The following is a 21,220-nucleotide window of genomic DNA, read 5'->3' on the forward strand; positions in this document are numbered from 1 at the left end:
CTCCTCAATAATTAAGTCAATATCTTATATTCAAAATATTCAAAATCTATAATTATACGTAAAAAAATATGTATATATCCTACATATTTCGCCCCTACTTCAATATCCTTTTTGGGTAATTTAAAGATACGTTATTTATTCCTGATATTATAATGACTTTACATATTTTTCTATGTCAATTTTCTCATAACCGTTATTTCATCCTTATCAATTTTAATTAATAGATTTTAATGTGTAATAATTTTCAAATAACTAAAATTTTAAATAAGCCTTTTCATTCTCTATTTTTATGCTATAAATAGATAGAAAGTGAATTATTTTTTATATTGTAATTTGTAATGCAATTTGTAACCTGCTTAGTTTGCTCACTTTTCGTTGAATTTTTAGATGGGCATATTCTTTTTCTTTCAAATAGAAATGATTTGATGATGAGAGTTAGATTTGCAGAATAGTTATTACCTGAGATGATTTGATTATACGGATTAAAGTTTGTGAAATGTGGAATGAGATTTGTAGAATGTGTTTGATATATCTTTGAATGAAGACAAATGCAGGATTGATTTTGCATGAATATGTTGGTTGTAAGTTGTAACTTGTATATCGAAATTTATTATATGTAAAATTATTAGTTTCATTTGATATTTTAATCAAATGTGCTTATTCATATCTTGCAGATTCATGAAGTGACTAAGAAAAGATTATTGGGAATGAGAAACGTGACGAATCACCTCCCTTCAGTCAAGAAACACAATATGAAAATGTCTTAAATGTGAATTTCATGAAATTTTAAATATTATTATAGTGTTTAAATACAATTTGCTATTATAGATTTTAAAATATTTAATGGATTTCAAATATTACTGTAAAAATTTTGGTTCTTTTCTATTCATACGAATGAATTGTTTATTAATTTAGTGAATTTTTATTAATTCATCAATTGTCCAATAATTATGAGTTATTTTACTGAATTAAAAGCCGTAAGTCACTAACTATAATATGACACGTATAGATAAGGACAATGAAAACACTATAAATGCAATAATGAATTATAGTAAGAAAAAATAATAAGGAGTCATACCATGTCATTTTGCAAATCCTAAAATCTCACAATGAACTAGCTTAACAATATTTTATAATTGAGATATGATAGAATCCATTAAATTGATTAGTCTTGTAAGGATTCAGAGGAATCATAAAATTTTTCTTCTTTTAAATTATTGATTTTCTCAGTCTCTTATGTGTTATTGAACTAACAATATGTTAAATAAATTCCTTCCATAAAAAATTTTACACTTCATTTATCATTTTAATCTTATATAATTTTTTCATAACCGTGCGAAGCGCGGACAAGTACCCTAGTATCAAATAAAATATGTTGTGCGATTTCATCTCATGATTTTATATCAGGACACGGAATTTTAAATTCTTCAAAAAACATGATTTAGGAATCTCAAATTATGATTTGAATTTTTTGGAGGTTTACCAGAAACAACTATCTACTTCATCTAGGTAGTGCTATAGACCGTGTACACTTTACCTTTTCAAACCCCACTTTGTAGGAATATACTGTTGTTGTTGTTGATTTGGATTTTTCAAATATAAAATTAAACCACAATTTTATATTTTGTAAAAAGAAATTTCATCGTTTATATTTATCAATCATTTATTTTACATGTAAATAAAATTTATAGTTCATATTATTACTTTTATCAATCTTTAAAATTAATTATATCTCGTTTAACCATGGTTCTTACCAACATATAACCCCGTTTGATCATGAGAAATATTTACTATTTTTTTTTCGAAAAATCTTTTCATTTTATTAAGAAAATGATGATTGGCCATAAAAACTCCAAATACAACTTGAAGTTCTATTTGAAAAAGTGAAAAAATCTCAACTTGTTTTCACTTTTTTATAATTTCAACTTCACCTTTATAATTAAAAAAAAATAAAATTTAAAAGATATGAACAAACACAACTCCAACTTCAATTTTTTTTCAGGCCAAAAGCCTACAAAATTTAATATTGCTTCAAATAAATTCCTACTTTATCATTTATTATTCACCAAATTTATCGTTTGATCAACAAATATTGTACTTTTTAGAATAATTTTGTGATACTGTGTTATACTTTTGTTATGAACTTTTTCTTAGTTGGTAAGATTATAATAAGAGTTGGGACAATTTGTTTATAAGAAAAAAATAAAACTAAAAAATTCAAATTGCATGTTCAAACAAAACTTCAACTTCATCTTATATGATTTCATCTCACATACTCAAACAGGCCCTAAGCTAGCGTTTTGCTATCGATTCTCAAGTACTTTTGACAAGTCATTTTTGGGTGAAGTTTCACCATAAGTTTGGCCATAGTTTTTGACAAAAATATTTGACTCTTTGAAGAAATATGATTTATGCTTATAAGTTCTAAAGCTATTACAATTATCCATAATGAATATGTTTCATGATAAAAATTAAACTCAAAAATTATAAACTCTAGCCCGCTTATAAACAACTTCACATATCAGTGTAGAAGCTACCAAAATTTTTTCAACTTATAAAGGAGCATTTAATTTATTTTTCTATTTCATTTCTTTTAACAAGTGTGATGCCACAATACTATTACATACATGAGTCAGATAGCAACATTTATTGATGGACCGGGTGGCAAATAGATATTAATTAGGATTAATAAATGGTGGGGTATTTTTACAAAATATAAAAATTTAAGGTAAAGTTTAAATTTTTAAAAGTTTTCAAATAGTAGAGTGTGGCAAAAACTAGTTATTTTTAGTTTTTACAAATTTAGATTATTTATCAAATAATAACAAACTGTATAACCAAATATCTTTTATCAAATTTATCCTCAAAAACTGTTGAGGATATCTATTATGGCCAACGAGTCATAACATTTTGGAAAGAAAAAATAAAAGGAAAAGGACATGGGCGGACCATTTTTAAAAAAAGGGCCCACATTTAAATAGGTGGACAAGCTGTAGTCAGTCGGCTAAATTAATTCCCTTTTTTAGCCAGTTGGCCCAATTGGGTACATGCAATCTCTATATTCAATTAATACACTTTTATACCACATTGATATACTTTTATACTATACTGATACACTTTTTAAAAAGGAGAAAGGAAATTCTATGCAAGTACGTGCAGTCCCTATATCCAATTGATACACTTTTATACTACATTGATATACTTGCAGTGTCCATATACTCAATTGATGCTCTCTTATACTAGATTGATACATTTTTAGAATGCATGTAGAAACTATATAGAGTCGTATAAAATATGTATCTAAATAATAATTGTAGTTAAAAATTGTATAGAATGTGTATAAAAAATGCTATAATTATTATATAGAATATGTATATATATAGAAACTGTATCATTATTATATATAAATATATATCTTTAATAATTGTATTATATTAAAAGTATACGGTATTGTATTTTATTGTATAAATAAGTAAAACTAAACCAAACAAATAGTATGTTATTTTAATAATATTGGTGAATGCAAAATAATCTAGAAAAAAAATAATTACTCAATTGTTTAAAAAGAATAAAAATTTGATTCTAAGATAATGATTCTTCCATTAGTGCTCTGAAACATGTGCTTTATGAGGGACATGATTGTTAGATTTGTCAAAAAAATCATGCTACTCGAGAGTTGAGAGACTCTTATATGTTTTCTAAGTGTTGAATAATGTATTTCTATGCACTTGGCCTTCCAGTTATCTGCAACAGTTGCTCTTTAAAACTCCTGATGATAATACTTTTATAATTGTGTTTGCAGTATTACAAGTACGTTCTTGAAACTCCATACGCTCTTACTGGATCGCACAACCTAGCAAAGGCAACGACTAAAGGAAACACTGTCCTTAGTGGCTATTTACCGGAGTTTTAAATTTAGGTGCTAATTTTATGAAATTATTCTAATTTTAGGTGTTATTTTTGTTCTTTCCCCAAAAATTAATAAGGCTATATTTAGTTAAACATATCAACTGGGCTAATGGGCCAGCCTTCAAATTTGATATGAACAAAATCATCAAATCAGGCGCAATTCAATTTTGTTCCTAGCAATGATTCCTTTTTCTCTTTTTTTATTTCTACTTTTTTTTTCTTCTAATCTAGAAATTCTCAATGGCCAATGCATAGATTTAAATTTTGGTGAAAAAAAGATGGAGGTTGATGTAGCATTGATAAGAATTCGGCAGAATAAGTAGCTTTGTTTGTATAAATCATAAATTTAAAATCAAATAACTTCAAAGGACTAATTCAGACTCTATAAACTTTAAATTTTGAACTTACTAGGTTTTTGTTTGCCTTAGAATTCAACTCTTGACATTCGTTCAACTCATACTAGACCAAAGCCTCTTCAAATGTGTGTGTAGCATATTTTGACAAAAAAAAAGTAATAGTTGAATAATTGTACTCACTGGGTGAAAAGTTCTGTTGGCAAGTTTCTATACCATGAACTTAGTGCTGTTGACGGGGCTATCACCATCACTTGTCTAATGGTATGCTGCTAATATTTCAGGAGCGAAAAAAAATAATGATTGCTTATCTTTATGCATGATCATACTATCCTATCGTTTTATGTATTTAACTACGTTAATAGTAATTTTTTTTCTGAAGTACTAAACGAAGGTCAACATGATATTTGACAGAAAAGAAAAAGAAACACACTTGATGCTTCAGAATGATAAAGTTTTTCAATGGACAATTCAACATAGACTAAATAAAAGAAAGAGAACAGAGCAACTTTTTGGATTTTGATGCATACAGTCAATTGAATAGCTGAAGATACAGTTTAAGTCGCTTTATGTCTTGTGCCCGTGTATGATCACACGATTATTGTGCATAGAGTGCATTCAGCTCTAGTATGGAATACCTTGCAACAAAGATGCATGTTGCCTTCTGGAAAGTGGGATGAGGGAATTCAAACGTCAGATTGACCATTCCATTGTGGGAGAATAAAGCAGCTGAATGGGACACCTGTTTTTGTAGTCCATTGGATTGTGTGTCAGTGGATATAATTAGAAGCACTTAAAGGACGAATATGTTAAATTTCTTTCTTAATAACAATGGAGGGTTTTGCACCCAAGAGTGTGGCCTAGTGGTCAATGAAGTAGGTTGAGACCTTGAGATCTCGGGTTCAAATCCCAACAGAGAAAAAAAAAAACACTAGGTGACAGGTAACCTGTTGCTCCTGTGGATTTAGTCGAGGTGCACGGGAGTTGGCTCGGACACCATGATTATCTCAAAAAAAAAAAGTATAAGGTGGCCAATCTTGTTGGTTTTGTCATTGGATCATCGGGGATCAATTGGTTGCTCTATAAATTTCTCCAGAAAGAAGGTACTCTATGGTATATAAAAAATTTTCTGGACAGTCGTTAACTGCTAGAATGATGAGATTTTCCATTTTTCAGGACTACCTACTCTTGGTGGCATGTTTATTACGTTTTACGTTGGAACTAAGGTGACTCCAGCTATATCAAGTGATTTAGTTTTGAATTTCTCAATGCATGTTAATTATGATATGAATCTGAGCATGCAGCTTAGTTTTGAATCCTGGCGCATATTGATCATGATATGAATCTGATATTTGCAGCTGATGTTTCACATATCTGATGCCAAGCAAAAACGCATCCACAGCTGATGACAAAGGTTCATTCCTGGGCAAGCAGATCACAAACAACATGATACAAAACCCATTAGCATCTACAGTGTGTTCCCATGTCGTGAGAGGATACTATCTATAGTTAATCCATCAACCAACTTTACCTCGATTCCAAACTAGTTATATATTGTACAACTAGACGTGAGGATGGAGTATATGCTCATTAATTGTTATATACTATACAACTATTTTTTTTTTTTAAAAAAAAATAGCACATAGAGAAACTTATTACATCTACTTTCAAAATATATGTACAAAGTTGATATGTCTATCAAAAAAATCAATCAGTCATAAAAAAATATAACCATTAGAAAAAGTGTAAAATTCACACACACACACAAAAGAGTTATCCTTATTTCTACGAGAGTTTTATGATTGTCCTATCCGCTAATATGAGTTATCCCAAATTCTCACACCTATCCGCTTCTACTTGTCCTCTTCTTATACCCTTGCCTTTCCCTTGGATCTTTGGCAATATGGTTGGCCAACACGGTGAGCTATTTGAAACCCCGATTTCAGGTTCTTCATCCACGGGATCCCTTGAAGTCCATTCCATTCCAATGGCGACAAGATTACGTTCAAGCACTGTTGTTTTGCACTTTTTGGAAAGTAAACTTGGAAATCTTTGTAGGTTTGGTATTGAGCAAGAGAAGTACAAAATCTATCTAATTCATTCGTGAAAGGTATAACTTGGTAATTCCGCAAAAAGAGTTGAAACCCAAAGATAAAGCAAACATGTCATGGAGTTTGTATATAGTACCAAATATTATTCCGACCATATTTATTCCTCATTCTTGCGTAATAAGAAAAATTTGTAACAGTATTTCAGGAGGATAGGGAATTCGGTGGGGTCCGTTGCATTTTGCACCCTAATGTGTGTGCTCTTTTTTTTAACTTACACCCTATCCTATTTTTTTTTACAATTTACATCTTAATCTCTTTATTTCCTTACAAAATAATAGAACCACTCTTTTAATATTTTTTCATGAGGGCAAAATAGGAATAACAATAATAATAATTTGATATTTAATCATTTTCAGAGATGAGAATTGTTCTGCTCCTATTAATATCATATTGCTAGAAGAGTTACTATTTTCAACATTAAGCAAATCTTTGGACTATTCTGCGATCCCATTTCCATTTTAAGTGGAAAGAATGTAATGGGTCGAAGTACTCTTCAAAACTTTAAATTTTCCCAGTTGAGAGGGGAAGGAGGAATCTACTTTTCTTTTATGTCATGATGAAAGCAGTTGCATAGACAAACCAGATGACAATGCAAGTCCTAGAAACTTAAAATTCACCATGCCAGCAATACAGTATAATGTCCAGCTTGTACAGAGATTAAAGCAATTTTTCACTACTAAACCACGATTATCACTTTAGGATGGAACAAAAATCCAAAGACCATTCCTTATATATCAATATTCAACAACTGTAATGCTTCGTAATACATTCCAGTTTCTCACTTAAGGACATTATGTTAATGATAATAGACAATAACAACAACAACAACATACCCATACCCAGTAAGAATAACAAACACCTAAAGATAAATTAATGAAGTAGAATAAGGAGCTCAAACGACACCGGATAGCGATTGCAAGAACTGAGGACCTCACATGCGTGGTAGCAGCTCGCGGATGGAACCAACTTTGCAAAACCAGTTATAGCAGGTTTCTTTGGCTTCAGAAGATGCTTTCAAACCTTTCAATATGCAAAAACTTACATTATTTGTCTAAACATTCATCACCTACAATTTCTTGATACAGTAAGGAAAGCACAAACTTTGGGGCTTCAGTTGGTGCAAACAAAGATGAAATGTCATTTCAATAGCTTGACGTCCATCATCAGAGATAATAACAAGGACATAACAGAACTTCTTACAGTTCAAGATCCGAGATAACTACTGTAGCCCTCCTTGACCATATCGGGATGCTTGAAAGATGAGGCTATCAAGGAACATCTTAAAGAATCTTAAAAACTTCCTAATGTTAAACCACCAAGTCTAACCATTGAAAAATATACAATCTCAGACAAACTTCAACACACTTCTTATAGATTTAAACTAACAGAAACAAAGCTGAAGCTAAAAAGAGTTCAGCCTTGAGACACAAATTTGGCAATTGATGGAAAAATAAAAAGTAGCATTAGATTGTTCTTGAACTTGACTTGAAATTCAAACATCACATAAATGTACTCTAATCAAGCTAAGACAACATGTTTCTCCATGCTGCATCTGATTGTATTTTCAATTGTAGATGTAAAGAGGAGGAGAATAACCAGTCCGCTAGAACTCAACTTTCACCACCAAAGCATAAGAGACACCATTATTTTCTCCTCTTTAAGATAGCAGGGAATACTTGGCTGTATCAAAATTCAAACTTCCCATTTATGCTCACTCAGTAATTACTCAATTGTCCTTCTTGGCTGCAAATAAAAATAACGCAAACAACTATAATTGCCTCTCACTACATTAAATCACTAATATTTAAGGTTCTATACTTACGTTGAACTTGGAAGGTTCATTTGTATGGCCAACCCAGTAAGTGGACTCAAAATGAATTTTCTTACTTGAACAGAATTGATTTGTATCATTTTTGGACCAATCTTGAGATGTTTGAGTAGCATGAAATGAAGTTGTTTTATTGTGACCAGTTTACAAACACTTGCTACACCTTCCTAACTTTCCTTTCTTACTCAATTTGGTAACATCTATGGTTACACCATGTGTTTCACTTGATGCAGACTGTTTTTTCTTTCTTTCTATTTTCTGTTTTTTCATCTCAACTGCTTTTCTCTAGAGGCTTCAATTTCATCAGGTTCTTTTCTTCTATTTTTGTCCAATTTACCTTTCTTCGGCTCATAATTAGGAGGTTCAACGGGAAGTAGGCCAGTTGGTTCCCACATATCAGGTCTATCCATTGGAGCAATCACCGGTTCATAAATTCTCATTTGAGTAGCCTTGTTGTAACAATCATTTGTGAAATTTTCCGGATTCCCTCTAACATGGAAGATGCAGCTCACACTGCATGCTAGCATGGGATTCCTGTAAGGTCCCATACCCTGCAAGAACAGGTTCTTCCATTCAAGTCAAGACTAAAGTGCTCACCGTACATAGTTTGTACTTGAAATAGCAATTGTCCAGCCCTAGTAGGAATTGATGTCGCTGCCTGTTCTTTCTTTTCTTCTACTAGTTTCCGTATTCGAGGGCATAAAGTTCCTGTTATAGTAAAAAATTGTTAAATTTCATTTTAACTATTTTGGATTTTAGATAAGTTACACTAACATTACCTTTGTATTTGAGTACAACCTCCCTCTTTTGATTCATTCTTTTCATCACGTATATTTGAATTCCTTCAAGCAAACCAAGTATAGGTTTCTCCCTCGCTTTTAAAATTGGTTTCAACCCATTGAATGACTCACAAAGATTATTCAAAAGCATATCACACTTTGTTGTTGTTCTAAAATGTGACTTGCTCCAGAATTTTGGTAGTTTATCGTTGAACCAATTTTTAGCTTCTTCGTCCTCCTTTTCAAGCATGTTTATTTCATATAAATACTTGCTTACATAAGTTGCCCTAGCAGCTTTCCAGACTCTTGTCTTCAATGATAAACCTTTCTGCACTTTCTTGAAATTATTGTACAGATGTCTTACACAATGTCTATGCTCAACTTGAGGAATAGTCTCATAAATAGCTCACTCCAAACCCTACAAAAGTGGAAAATAGGGAATATAATTAATTTTTGATAATTGAACAACAACAACAACATACCTCATATATTCTCACAAAGTGCAGTCCGAAGAGGTTAGAATGTAAAGTTCAGAGCCTAAACTATCATCTTTTTAACGACCCTGCTTAGACTTGACAGAAATATGCAGAAAATTGTTGGTCTCCAGGCGACTTGAAAGTTGCTGGTTACCAAGCAACTTCTAAGTCTCTGATTACCAAGTAACAGTTTCCATGTTGCTGAATCTGCTATGTTATCTGAACACATAGCTTATAAGTTAGAAGCATCTCTGTCACGACCCGAACCGGGCCCTAGCCGTGATGAGTATTTCGAACCATAAAGGCCTGAAACACCCCTATCTATCTGGTAATCATGCACATGACTTATATGACAAAAGAAATGTGGAAGATAAACAATATAACGAAAACATGGTCAAGAATCATATGAAAACAGTAATGGGGAATAATGTCCCATAATTCTTAATCAACATCTCAAAACGTCTGCGAAATCTCTAAACGTCTGCGAAATCTCTACTACATGACTGAAACAAATAACTATCGGAAAACTGGGACAAGGCCCCCAGTAGACCCAAAACTACTAAATGATAAATGAACTGACAGACATCAGGCCTTCCGAAATATAGAAAGCTCACCACTTGATTCTGCAAATCTGTCGAAAGAGATCTACTGGTTATCTGGACCCCTAGACACACAAGATCACACAGCAGGGTGTCTCGACCCAATAAAGTATGGTAGTGCACAAGATCACAAAGTAGGGCTCTTGACCATAGTCCCAATTTGGGAATGACATAAAGTCAGGTACACAAGATCACTTAGCCTGGTACCAAATTCCCATGTCGGCAAACACGATTTTCCAGTGATGAGCCCTTACACTCAAACGCCTTCTTCGGGCATCCACCTATCTCGTATAAAATGAATGCATTCAACTCCATTTAATTCAACCACATATCTTATTTTGTAGGGTATCGTCATACCCGAATTGCAAGCCATCAATATCACATCATTACTTCATGCAACCATTATATTCATCATATTTCAACATAATAACCTTCTCCTTGCAAGTCAAAAATCATATCCACTTTCAAAATATTTCATGTCATGCTTGTCAAGATGATTTCAAACAATTCACATCATATGAAAATTCATAACAATTTCATATCAAGAGAGGGGTTTCATATAATTCATGCTCTCAAGTTAACATCTTTTTGAATCACAAGCATATATATACATAATATATCAAATCACTTCGGAATAGGCCTAAAGACCAAATCAATATCATAAAGATGCTTAAAACATGTTTATATTCATAATTTCAAAACTCCCATTTTTAAAACATGAATTTTTTTAAGCCCATGAGATTTTTTAAGATAACCCCACATACCTCTATATGCGAAAATAATAGGTGCTTCTTGAAGCTTACGATCTGGGGATTCCAAATCTCCAGTTTGTTTCGAATTTCCATGGTTGAATCTTGAGTTACTAGAGATAATTGGATTGGAATTATAGGGAGGAAACCCTAATTCTTGCAATGGAAGAGAGAAAAAAAATGAGATTTTCTTCCTTTACTAGGACATATATAGAGGGTAGGAATGGGTAGAAAAGACCAAAATACCCTTGAGTGAAATTCTGAAACTGGAGCCCCATTTTTGGCCCAGCGCGACGCGGAGCTTGGAAAAATGCCAATTATTGAGACCTGGAAGTTTGGCGCTAAGCGGGACTATCGCGGAAGCTTGCTGGAAATTGAAGAGTGCCATTTTGGTCTCTGGCGCGACGCACCATGCACTGAAATGACATTCGTCTTACAGCTGAAACTTAAAATAGCCATAACTCCTTACCAGGTTATCGAATTTCGACAAATCTTATATCGTTGGAAAGCTTATTCAATTATCTAAAATTTGGTATATAGTAGGCCACCTAGTTCATAATATACAATGAGTCATGGTTGATTGAAGTTGACCCAAGTTTCGATGCTTACTCAAACTCAAACGATTGGAAAATCTTTCAACTCGTCCTTGAGTTAGGGGACTTCTATGATCTTAATTCATGCTCAAATAGATTTCCACACTACATAATTGATCAACACACTAAATTTGCATTGGATTTATGGCTTTTGTAACCTTTATGAGAAGAAATGACGATTTACGTTCTAGCCCAAAAATGCAGGGTGTTACATTATCTCCCCCTTGGGATCATTCGTCCTCGAATGATGGGCAGGGACTTTGAAGCTTTAAATAAGAATCTATGCATGCAACTGAATGGGGGTATCTCCCCTTTGGGACACTATGTCCTTCTATGAATGCTCAAATCACTAAGATACTCGAAAAAATTGAGGTGATGCACTAGGCACTTACGAATTGAATCATAATTGAACATCTGGAAACTGAATCTAGTACATGAAGCATGAACTGAGTTATACTTGCAACTACTAGTATACATTATCTTGGAATAGTAACATAGCTGAGATTTTTTTTTGGGTAGTATACATTATCTTGGAATAATAACATTTCATGAAGCATGAACTGAGTTATACTCGCAACCACTAATAAGTCATGTGAATCTGACGGCTAAACTGATTTGCTGGCCACATAGACTAAACTATACTGGAAACTCATACTCAATATGGAGTATCTTATCAACACTCTTCCTTACGAAGTCCTGGTAGCATTAGATAGCAAAAGATTTGGGCATGAGTCACACAAGACATCCGACTATAGGATCCCAACATTGACATTACTCTGCAGCCTGGAATATAGACATATAACTCATAAATCAGGATGGAATTGCCAGGCCTTCGGCAATACAACTTCTTAAATACCATATTCATTCTATTCAACTTATAATTATCATATGGACATTGATAAATCTTTCTACTAATATCTATAGTAGCTTAAATCCTTTCACAGCGATCACACCTAATTCCAAGTCACAAAAATAAATCATTTCATACCACACTATTATTCTAAACCATATGATGCAACCTTCTATATCTCTTTTAAAGATCACAACCTAAGCATAACATGCCTTACCACTTCAATGGCTACTCTGAATTCTTACTATAAATTCGCTAACATGTCATTCAAGCCTATCTTTATAACCACATGTGAACTTCAAAGCAAACACTCATAAGGACATGCTTCGTATATTCCCTAACCCACTGTCAATATCACTCCCACGCGCTACCTCAAAAAAAAATGCACACACAAATTTCCACTAACCATCACATATATCACAGACTTAGCCCCAAATCTTACTTCACACTCAAGGCCTTATCTAAACAAGCATACAATGATCTTTTATTAACAGGAAACATTTACTAAACGCCACTATCATTACATAAGGAGGGTATTATGCGAGACTTGGCACTTAACTGAGGCCTAGGGAATAGCAAAACAACATCAGAGATTCATCAAAGTAATCTGAGTTGAGAGTACACCAGTCTCAAAAATGAATCTCGCCAATCATTTGGCGTATAGCATGAGTTATGGGAACTGAGCATACTATAAAGCGTGAGTACATGAGTCATCAGCTGCATGACCTCAATTTGGAGTTCATAACTTATGGAATGTGATCCCGACTATTGAATGAATTGGAATTTCTCATTTAGGAACTGGAAGAGCACATGATTCTCTATCGTATGCATGAACATGAACTATGATCATGGAACTGTAATGTAAGGCATGAGTAGGCATTGGGGTAACTGAAAACCACTGAGATAAGAATGGGTGGAGTCTCACCCTCACTTTCTGATGCTCTATATCATACTGACATTACTACTAGAATCTGAGAGTCTGACTCGGTCACTTGTACTATTATCTCCTTCTTAGCATTAAGCCATCATCTTAAGCTTGAGAGATCCCTTACTAGACTCTAAACAGAACTACCCTTACTGCACTCTGGGGTATGAAAAACAATAATACACGTAATTAATAGAAATTAACCCGAATGACTACATCTGGAAGTGGAAAACCCACTACTAATACCACCTTTTGAGACACACTCTATTATTTTATAGCCCCAGTAGTCATCGCATAATACTAGAACACTTACTTACTTCGAATCCTCGTGAGTATCCCCGTAGTTGGAGTACACACCCTGTAGCACTTCAACTCTTATTTCTAATAGCGCAACCCTCAAGGACTCAAACATAGATTCTAACACTTAACATGGATGTCACCAAGTCTTTAATGAATCACTCTACTTCTGTCATAGCCTACCAATATAGCCACCTTAAAATTATATTCCTCTACCATGAGAATCAGGATCATATCAAAAAGGCTCAACACTATCAATTAAAGTTCCTTAACTTGGCTATTTAGAATACCATATACCATCTAATTAGTCCTTTTCCCACCTAGCAACTCAACGGTGCCACTAGCCACACACAACATGTAATAGCCTTAGAATAAATACCGCAACTTTAAACCACCCTGGGCATACTTCTACATCATGCATACACCGTCATACTTCATTACGAAATCAAATAAACTTAGGCACTCGCATACACTGTTCAAGCCTATAGATCACTTCCCTACAACTAGTATCATTAATCAAGAAATCATCACATCCACCTTCATGGCCATCAATTGTTTCAAACTTAATGTCTAGTGCTAAACATGATTTACAACTCAACCATACACATAGATTTTTCACTTGGAAACTATGAAATAAACATCACGAAAACACTAGTGCACTAGAACTTCATAACAATAATAATCGATCATGACCTAACGGTTTTCCTTATCATAATCCATTAGCATGTACTATTTCAGCACATTAAGCCTACTAATTTAATCCCACAAAACATGCATCATCCAACTCTTGCTACTATTTACCACCACACAATTTAAATTCAAGCCTATAGTTTAGTATCAATCATTTACCACCAATGAAGAATGCAACATAATATAAATATACTAATCCATCAAATTGGGACATTCTACCCAAATATCTCAAAAATCTACTACATACCTTCTCACAATTAGTACTAGTTTACAACTGCCAATGAAAAGAGGGGCAGGGGGGGGGGGGGTTAAAGCCTCATAATAGACATGGTCAACCTTATTCTTATATTATAACGCCGCACAATCGTCTCTACTTATACTGCTTTCTCACATCACAATTACTTACCCAAGCGTACATTTACACTACCTTCAAAGTCCACAACAACCATGAGTCTATACTTATAACCTACTGGCTAATCTGGCCATTTTTATACTTCAAGCAAGGACAATTCACCTCGCCTAATAACTCTTTCTCTATCTTCTACTAAGAAACTAACGCACAAGGACGAATCGCTTCATTACCAAATCTATCTCATGCAAAAAGATTCAGTTATACATATATTCAACCAACACAAGAACAACACGTTGAACGACAAATTGCTAGTGAATCGAAATATGCCTCACACGGCTTCACAAGACTTGATTTTTGTGGTTTGAACAAGAAAATGAAATGAATGACAAGGCAACTATGCTAGTGAATCGAAAAAGTCCCACACGACTTCACTAGACTTTTTAGTTTCATCAACACGGTGATAAAATATTTTCAAGAGATGGAAACTTGTCACACAATATTCCATAATCTGAGAATACACATCTTACTTTGTATAGATAAAAGAAATCTGAGTCAAATATTTCCCCCACAAATTATCATACAATCCACACACGCTACTAGCTACCAATAGGTCATGACACCGACACTTTAACTTATACTACTATTTGGGTGGAAATACAATTCCAACACTTCTACTACACATCTTTTCCCTTAAGCATGACGTCTGCAACATAATTTCTGAAAAGGGTCGAATATACTCAATACAGAAGGCTGAAAAGCACGATTTCGTCAAGATCAAGGTTCACACTAGAACCAATACACTCTGAAGCAATAACGGACTCTTCTCAAGTCCTTGCATAATTTTAAGATCTTATATGACGCTATTCGAAGGGACCATACCATTTAGACTCTAAACTTCTGCACTTGAATCACCCTAGTAATGTGATGGGTCTGAGAACATCAGAGTAAGGAAAGAATTTGGGATGATTTTACTTTCGTATGGACGTCATGATAGCACGAATTAGAGTGTGAAGGAGGAACATTCTGACTCTATTGCATGAACTAGAACATGAAGAAAGAGAGACATTCCTAAACGCCTTGTAGCCTCCTGCTTATAAGTGTGGTGCGCTACACACCCATTAACAAGACTCTACCCGAAGTGATTTCGCAGATACCCTGGACCATGAACCGCGCTTTGATACCAAGTTTGTCATGACCCGAACCGGGGCCTTAGCCGTGACGAGTATTCCGAACTATAAAGGCCCGAAACACCCCTATCTATCTGGTAATCATGCACATGACTTATATGACAAAAGAAATGCCGAAGATACACAATATAACGGAAACATGGTCAAGAATCATGTGAAAATAGTAATGGGGAATAATGTCCCACAATTCTTAATCAACCTCTCGAAAACGTCTGCAAAATCTCTACTACATGACTGAAATAAATAACTATCGGAAAACTGGGACAAGGCCCCCAGTAGACCTAAAACTACTAAATGATAAATGAACTGACAGACATCAGGCCTTCCGAAATATAGAAAGCTCACCACTTGATTCTGCAAATCTGTCGGAAGAGATCTACTGGTTATCTGGACCCCTAAACTGTGCCTCCGAACCTAGGAGGGAAGGGGGTCAATACAAAAGTACTGGTACGTAGAGAAATCAAAACAAAATACAATATTTTTACAAAATATAGGTGAGAGCCAGTATAAAGCAGTTTCGTATCAAATCATTTGAAAACACATGGACATAATGTAATAGTTTTCAACAACAATGTAATGCAACTGAGCTAGGTGGAATACCCTACATATAACATTTACACCAATTGTCAAACTTCGGTTGCCGCCGAGATTAGAGTATAAGTGAGGAAAAGACACACAAGATCTCACAGTAGGGTGTCTCGACCCAATAAAGTATGGTAGTGCACAAGATCACAAAGCAGGGCTTCTAACCATAGTCCCAATTTGGGAATGACATAAAGTCAGGTACACAAGATTAGTTAGCCTAGTACCAAATTCCCATATCGACAAGCACGGTTTTCCAGCGATGAGCCCTTACACTCAAACGCCTTCTTCGGGCATCCACCTATCTCGTATAAAATCAATGCATTCAACTTCATTTAATTCAACTGCATATCTTATTTTGTAGGGTATCGTCATACCCGACTTGCAAGTCATCAATATCACATCATTACTTCATGCAGCCATTATATTCATCATATTTCAACATAATAACCTTCTCCTTGCAAGTCAAAAATCATATCCACTTTCAAAATATTTTATGTCATGCTTGTCAAGATGATTTCAAACAATTCGCATCATATGAAAATTCATAAAAATTTCATATCAAGAAAGGGGTTTCATATAATTCATGCTCTCAAGTTAACATCTTTTTGAATCACAAGCATATACATACATAATATATCAAATCACTTCGGAATAGGCCTAAAGACCAAATCAATATCATAAAGATGCTTAAAACATGTATATATTCATAATTTCAAAACCTCCATTTTTAAAACATGAATTTTTTTAAGCCCATGAGATTTTTTGAGATAACCCCACATACCTCTATATCCGAAAATAATAGGTGCTTCTTGAAGTTTACCATCTGGGTATTCCAAATCTCCAGTTTGTTTTGAATTCCCATGGTTGAATCTTGAGTTACTAGAGATAATTGGATTGGAATTATAGGGAGGAAACCCTAATTCTTGCAATGGAAGAGAGAGAAAAAATGAGATTTTTCCCTTTACTAGGACATATATATAGGGTAGGAATGGGTGAAAAAGACCAAAATACTCTTGAGTGAAATTCTGAAACTGGAGCCCCATTTTTAGCCCTAGCGCGACGCGGAGCTTGGAAAAATGCCAAATATTGAGACCTAGAAGTTTGGCGCGAAGCGGGACTATCACGGAAGCTTGCTGGAAATTGAAGAGTGCCATTTTGGCCTCTGGCGCGACGCGCCATGCACTAAAATGGCATTCGTCTTACAACTGAAACTTAAAATAGCCATAACTCCTTACCCGGTTATCAGATTTCAACAAATCTTATATCGTTGGAAAGCTTATTCAATTATCTACAATTTGGTATATAGTAGGCCACCCAGTTCATCATAAACAATGAGTTATGGTTGATTGAAGTTGACCCAAGTTTCGATGCTTACTCAAACTCGAACGATTGGAAAATCTTTCAACTCGTCCTTGAGTTAGGGGACTTCTACGATCTTAATTCATGCTCAGATAGATCTCCACACTACATAATTGATCAACACACTAAATTTGCATTGGATTTGTGGATTTTGTAACCTTTATGAGAAGAAATGACGGTTTACGTTCTAACCCAAAAATGCGGGGTGGTACAATCGCAAAACGTGAACTAATCCTAAATTTTATTTGTGTTCTGATAGAATGTTTCAGCATTTGAAAAATAAGATGGAGGCCAAATATATGGTTACATTTTGCTAGTTTTGTTCTTTTGACTAGATAAGTTTTTTCCAAAAATGAATTGTTAGACCAAAACAGAAAAAAATATGGCCATTTCTTGAAGGTTGTGCAGCCATAAAAAACATGAAGTTGCTTAATAATTAGTGACTTAGAAGTTGATTGGTAACAAACAACTTTCAAGTCGTCCACAGACCAGCGACATTCTGCACATTTTTATCCTACCAGAGTCATTAAAAGGAAAACTACGCGCATTTTGTCCGATTTGGTTTCTTTACAACAGTAGTGGAAAAATAACGAACAATAGCAGAAATATTATTATCAGCAAATAATACCACCAATAATCTACCCTATATCATAAACAATACCCGAAAACTTCAAGAACAGAACACTACCCGGCAATTAGAATATAATAATATAACTGAAGAAGAATCTTACCTTTTGTTTGTCTGTAATGAGGCATATGTTATCATGATTTCTAATTTGCAAGTCATCTACCAGCAAATTCAAAAACCAGTTCCAATTATGCTTGTCTTCAACATCAAATACAACATAGGCTATAGGGAACATACCATTATCAGCATCTATCCCAATTGCTGTCAAAAGTTGACCATCATATGGACCTTTAAGAAAGCACCCATCCATCCCAATAAGCGACCTACAACCTGCCTTCCAACCTCTTTTGCAGGACTCAAGACATATGTAAATTCTTTCAAAAATAGGTGTACCATCTTCTTCATTAGGTGTTGTTTCTAACAATATAGTCGATTCGGGATTCTTCTTCTTGAGTTCTGCACAGTAATCCTCTAATTTTGCATATTGTTCTTTGTAGTGAACTTCAATCATCTCTTTAGCGATTCTCTTTGCTCTGTATGCTTGACTCACTGAAATTTCAACATTCATCTCTTCATGTATTTTCTCCATAAAATCACCTATCGATACATCTGGATGTTTTCTTAAATAATGTAGGTATTTTTGGGCAATCATTCTAGATTTCACATTTTTGTTGACATAAACAAACAAACAATTCTCAAAATGTTTCTCAACCAAAGTCTTTATCATGATGGTAGGATCATCTGGTGCCTTTCTTGAGGCATATATGTGCCATGGACATCCATCGGAACACTTTGCAGAAATTTTACCAGATTCATTCTTCTTCAAGGAGATTTCTCTATTATTTTTAACAGAGTAAGCTCTCAAAGCAACTCTAAACTCTGTTGCATTAACGAATGTCATTCCCAAGCTAAATGTTGGATTAGGCATATCTATATCTGCCCTAAATGAAATATTTTCAACCCGATCATCATCACTATTAACATTCCCCATGTCCTCTGATTCATCATTTTCAGAAGAAATATTACCATTCTCAGCTTCCGAACATGAGTCCTCTAATAGCAACTCTGCAAAATTGGTGTTCTTAGATTCTTCCATCACTTTATCATTCTTTTTCTCTATTTTTCTTCATTTTGCACTTTCTTTTAGATTTTTCTTCTCTATCACTTGCACAGTTGCCTCATCTTTTTCAATGTTGTCCCATACACCAAGCCATTCACTGTCTGAATCCATCTCCAAACAATTGAACTCTTCTTCACTTTCATTTATATGATATTCATCATTTTCAAAATGCTCTAATTCTTGCTCAATATCATTATTTTGATCCCCATCATGTTCTGCTCTTTTCAAATCAATGTCATTTAAGTTAATATTTGTCGTTGCAGATTTGAAAAAATTATTACCTCCGCCATCTTCAAAGTTCAAATGCATCAAAACCTGCTTGCACATTGTCAGCCCTTGTAATATATACTTCAGCAACCCTGTTAGCTGGAAGAGTGTTTATCATTAAATCACAATCAAGAACATTGAATATAATCAATACCAGTGTCTGTCATAGGTAATTTGAAGTGCCAATCAAGAGCATTGTTGTAGTCTAATTTTGTTGTTCCGATCAAATTCAAGGTTTGCAATGATCATTTACACGGATCACACTTGTCAATATAATCTATCTTGCCTCCCAAATAAATTCTCTTTGGTGCATCTAAAAATCAACCTCCATGGTGAATTCTTAGTGTACAAAAATTCTTATCTTTACCTGTTACAATGACATAAAAAAAAATTTAGTAAACAAATTCTTGTAAAAGACAATCAAAACAACAAATAAATTCAAAATTTCTAGTGTCTGCAGTAACATTTTTATACTAACATCAATGTAATCAGCTCATCCTGTACAAAAGAATTCGAATTGTTTGATGTTTCGGCAAATATAAGAATCTTTCTTTCTAGTTTATTACTCTTATTATATATACTGAGGCAAACTAATCTATTTCTTCATATGAAAAGAAAAAGAGGAGAGAAATAGATAAAAGTTGTTGTACGAAAACAAAATAAAAGATACAGAGAGCAGGGCAAGAAACATATAATTCTAAATTTATTACCTTTCAATTTCTCCTTCTTCAGTCGATCTTGCAATTTCTTTTTATTTTCATCCATTGAATATTTACTCGCCTTGTAATTTATCTTCAGCAAAATATGAATTGCCCTTTGTTTACGGTTGGAGAGTTTAACCTAGCTACTGATGAAGAAGTGAATGGCGGGAAGGATTTATTCATCTAATCTCCTACGCCATAAATTAAATAAATTTATTTTTTTAAAAAATATTATTATTTCTATTTTGCCCTCGTGAAAAAATAATTAAAAGAGTGGTTTTACTATTTTATAAGAAAATAAAGAGATTAGGATGTAAATTGTAAAAAGAAAAAAAAGATGAGTGTAAGTTAAAAAAATAAACACATTGGGGTGCAAAATGCAACCAACCCAATTTTTGTCTAGACATAAACTCTCGAACGTACATGATTGGAGGAATCAATTACAGGATCAGAGAGGGGAAAGAAGATTAGTCAGATTATTAGTATATTCCTTTATAGATTAGTCAGCTTATTCTTTTACAGATGATATGAAAATGAAACAATAAAAATGGGGAGTAGAAAACATATCATTTGTCATGCAACGCTAACAAGTTACTTTAGACGATGTTGTTTATCCATTTCTGGTTTTCTACCATGGATTCCGTAGTATGCAGAATTACATTACCAGTATCCAGTTGGGACTCTACAGAATATATTATATACTTATACCACCATTTGGACATGGGATTAAATGGTAAAATATTTAATGGTAAGTAGAAATACTGTAATCAAAATCGTTTACATAGATTCGTGGCAAATAACCATGTAGGGATGGGGATTTTGGGGCTGGATAGGAGATAATCGACTTGTTTTATCTGTTTTT

General features: G+C 33.8%; 2 protein-coding genes and 1 long non-coding RNA gene across 3 annotated transcripts; 1 reads left to right on the forward strand and 2 right to left on the reverse strand.

The window, feature by feature from the left end:
- Positions 1–4,456: 4,456 nt before the first annotated feature.
- On the forward strand, positions 4,457–5,749 carry LOC107861227. Its single transcript, XR_001671772.2, has 4 exons — positions 4,457–4,526; positions 5,290–5,365; positions 5,439–5,488; positions 5,621–5,749. It is a non-coding gene; the product is annotated as an uncharacterized LOC107861227 (long non-coding RNA).
- Positions 5,750–7,330: 1,581 nt separating this feature from the next.
- LOC124896011 lies at positions 7,331–9,391 on the reverse strand. The gene is made up of 2 exons (XM_047406959.1): positions 8,981–9,391; positions 7,331–8,909 (listed from the first exon to the last, which is right to left on the reverse strand). The coding sequence occupies exons 1-2, from the start codon at positions 9,228–9,230 to the stop codon at positions 8,722–8,724; spliced, it is 438 nt and encodes a 145-aa protein (XP_047262915.1). The 5' UTR covers positions 9,231–9,391; the 3' UTR covers positions 7,331–8,721.
- Positions 9,392–18,180: 8,789 nt separating this feature from the next.
- On the reverse strand, positions 18,181–19,717 carry LOC124896276. The gene is made up of 3 exons (XM_047407818.1): positions 19,408–19,717; positions 18,374–19,335; positions 18,181–18,285 (listed from the first exon to the last, which is right to left on the reverse strand). The coding sequence occupies exons 1-3, from the start codon at positions 19,715–19,717 to the stop codon at positions 18,181–18,183; spliced, it is 1,377 nt and encodes a 458-aa protein (XP_047263774.1).
- Between the last annotated feature and the right edge of the window lie 1,503 nt (positions 19,718–21,220).

The sequence above is a fragment of the Capsicum annuum genome, chromosome 2 (genome assembly GCF_002878395.1).
Source record: "Capsicum annuum cultivar UCD-10X-F1 chromosome 2, UCD10Xv1.1, whole genome shotgun sequence".
In the NCBI taxonomy this organism is placed as follows: domain Eukaryota; kingdom Viridiplantae; phylum Streptophyta; class Magnoliopsida; order Solanales; family Solanaceae; genus Capsicum; species Capsicum annuum.

Bases quoted from the DNA above. Each gene is read 5' to 3' on its own strand.
- LOC124896011 (XM_047406959.1), bottom strand. From the start codon at position 9,230: ATGCTTGAAAAGGAGGACGAAGAAGCTAAAAATTGGTTCAACGATAAA. The intron at 8,910-8,980 runs GTAATGTTAGTG...TTACTATAACAG, and splicing joins GGTTGTACTCAAATACAAAG to GAACTTTATGCCCTCGAATA.
- LOC124896276 (XM_047407818.1), bottom strand. From the start codon at position 19,717: ATGTGCAAGCAGGTTTTGATGCATTTGAACTTTGAAGATGGCGGAGGT. The intron at 19,336-19,407 runs GTGCAAAATGAA...CCAATTTTGCAG, and splicing joins GAAGAAAAATCTAAAAGAAA to AGTTGCTATTAGAGGACTCA. The intron at 18,286-18,373 runs GTAAGATTCTTC...TTTATGATATAG, and splicing joins TCATTACAGACAAACAAAAG to GGTAGATTATTGGTGGTATT.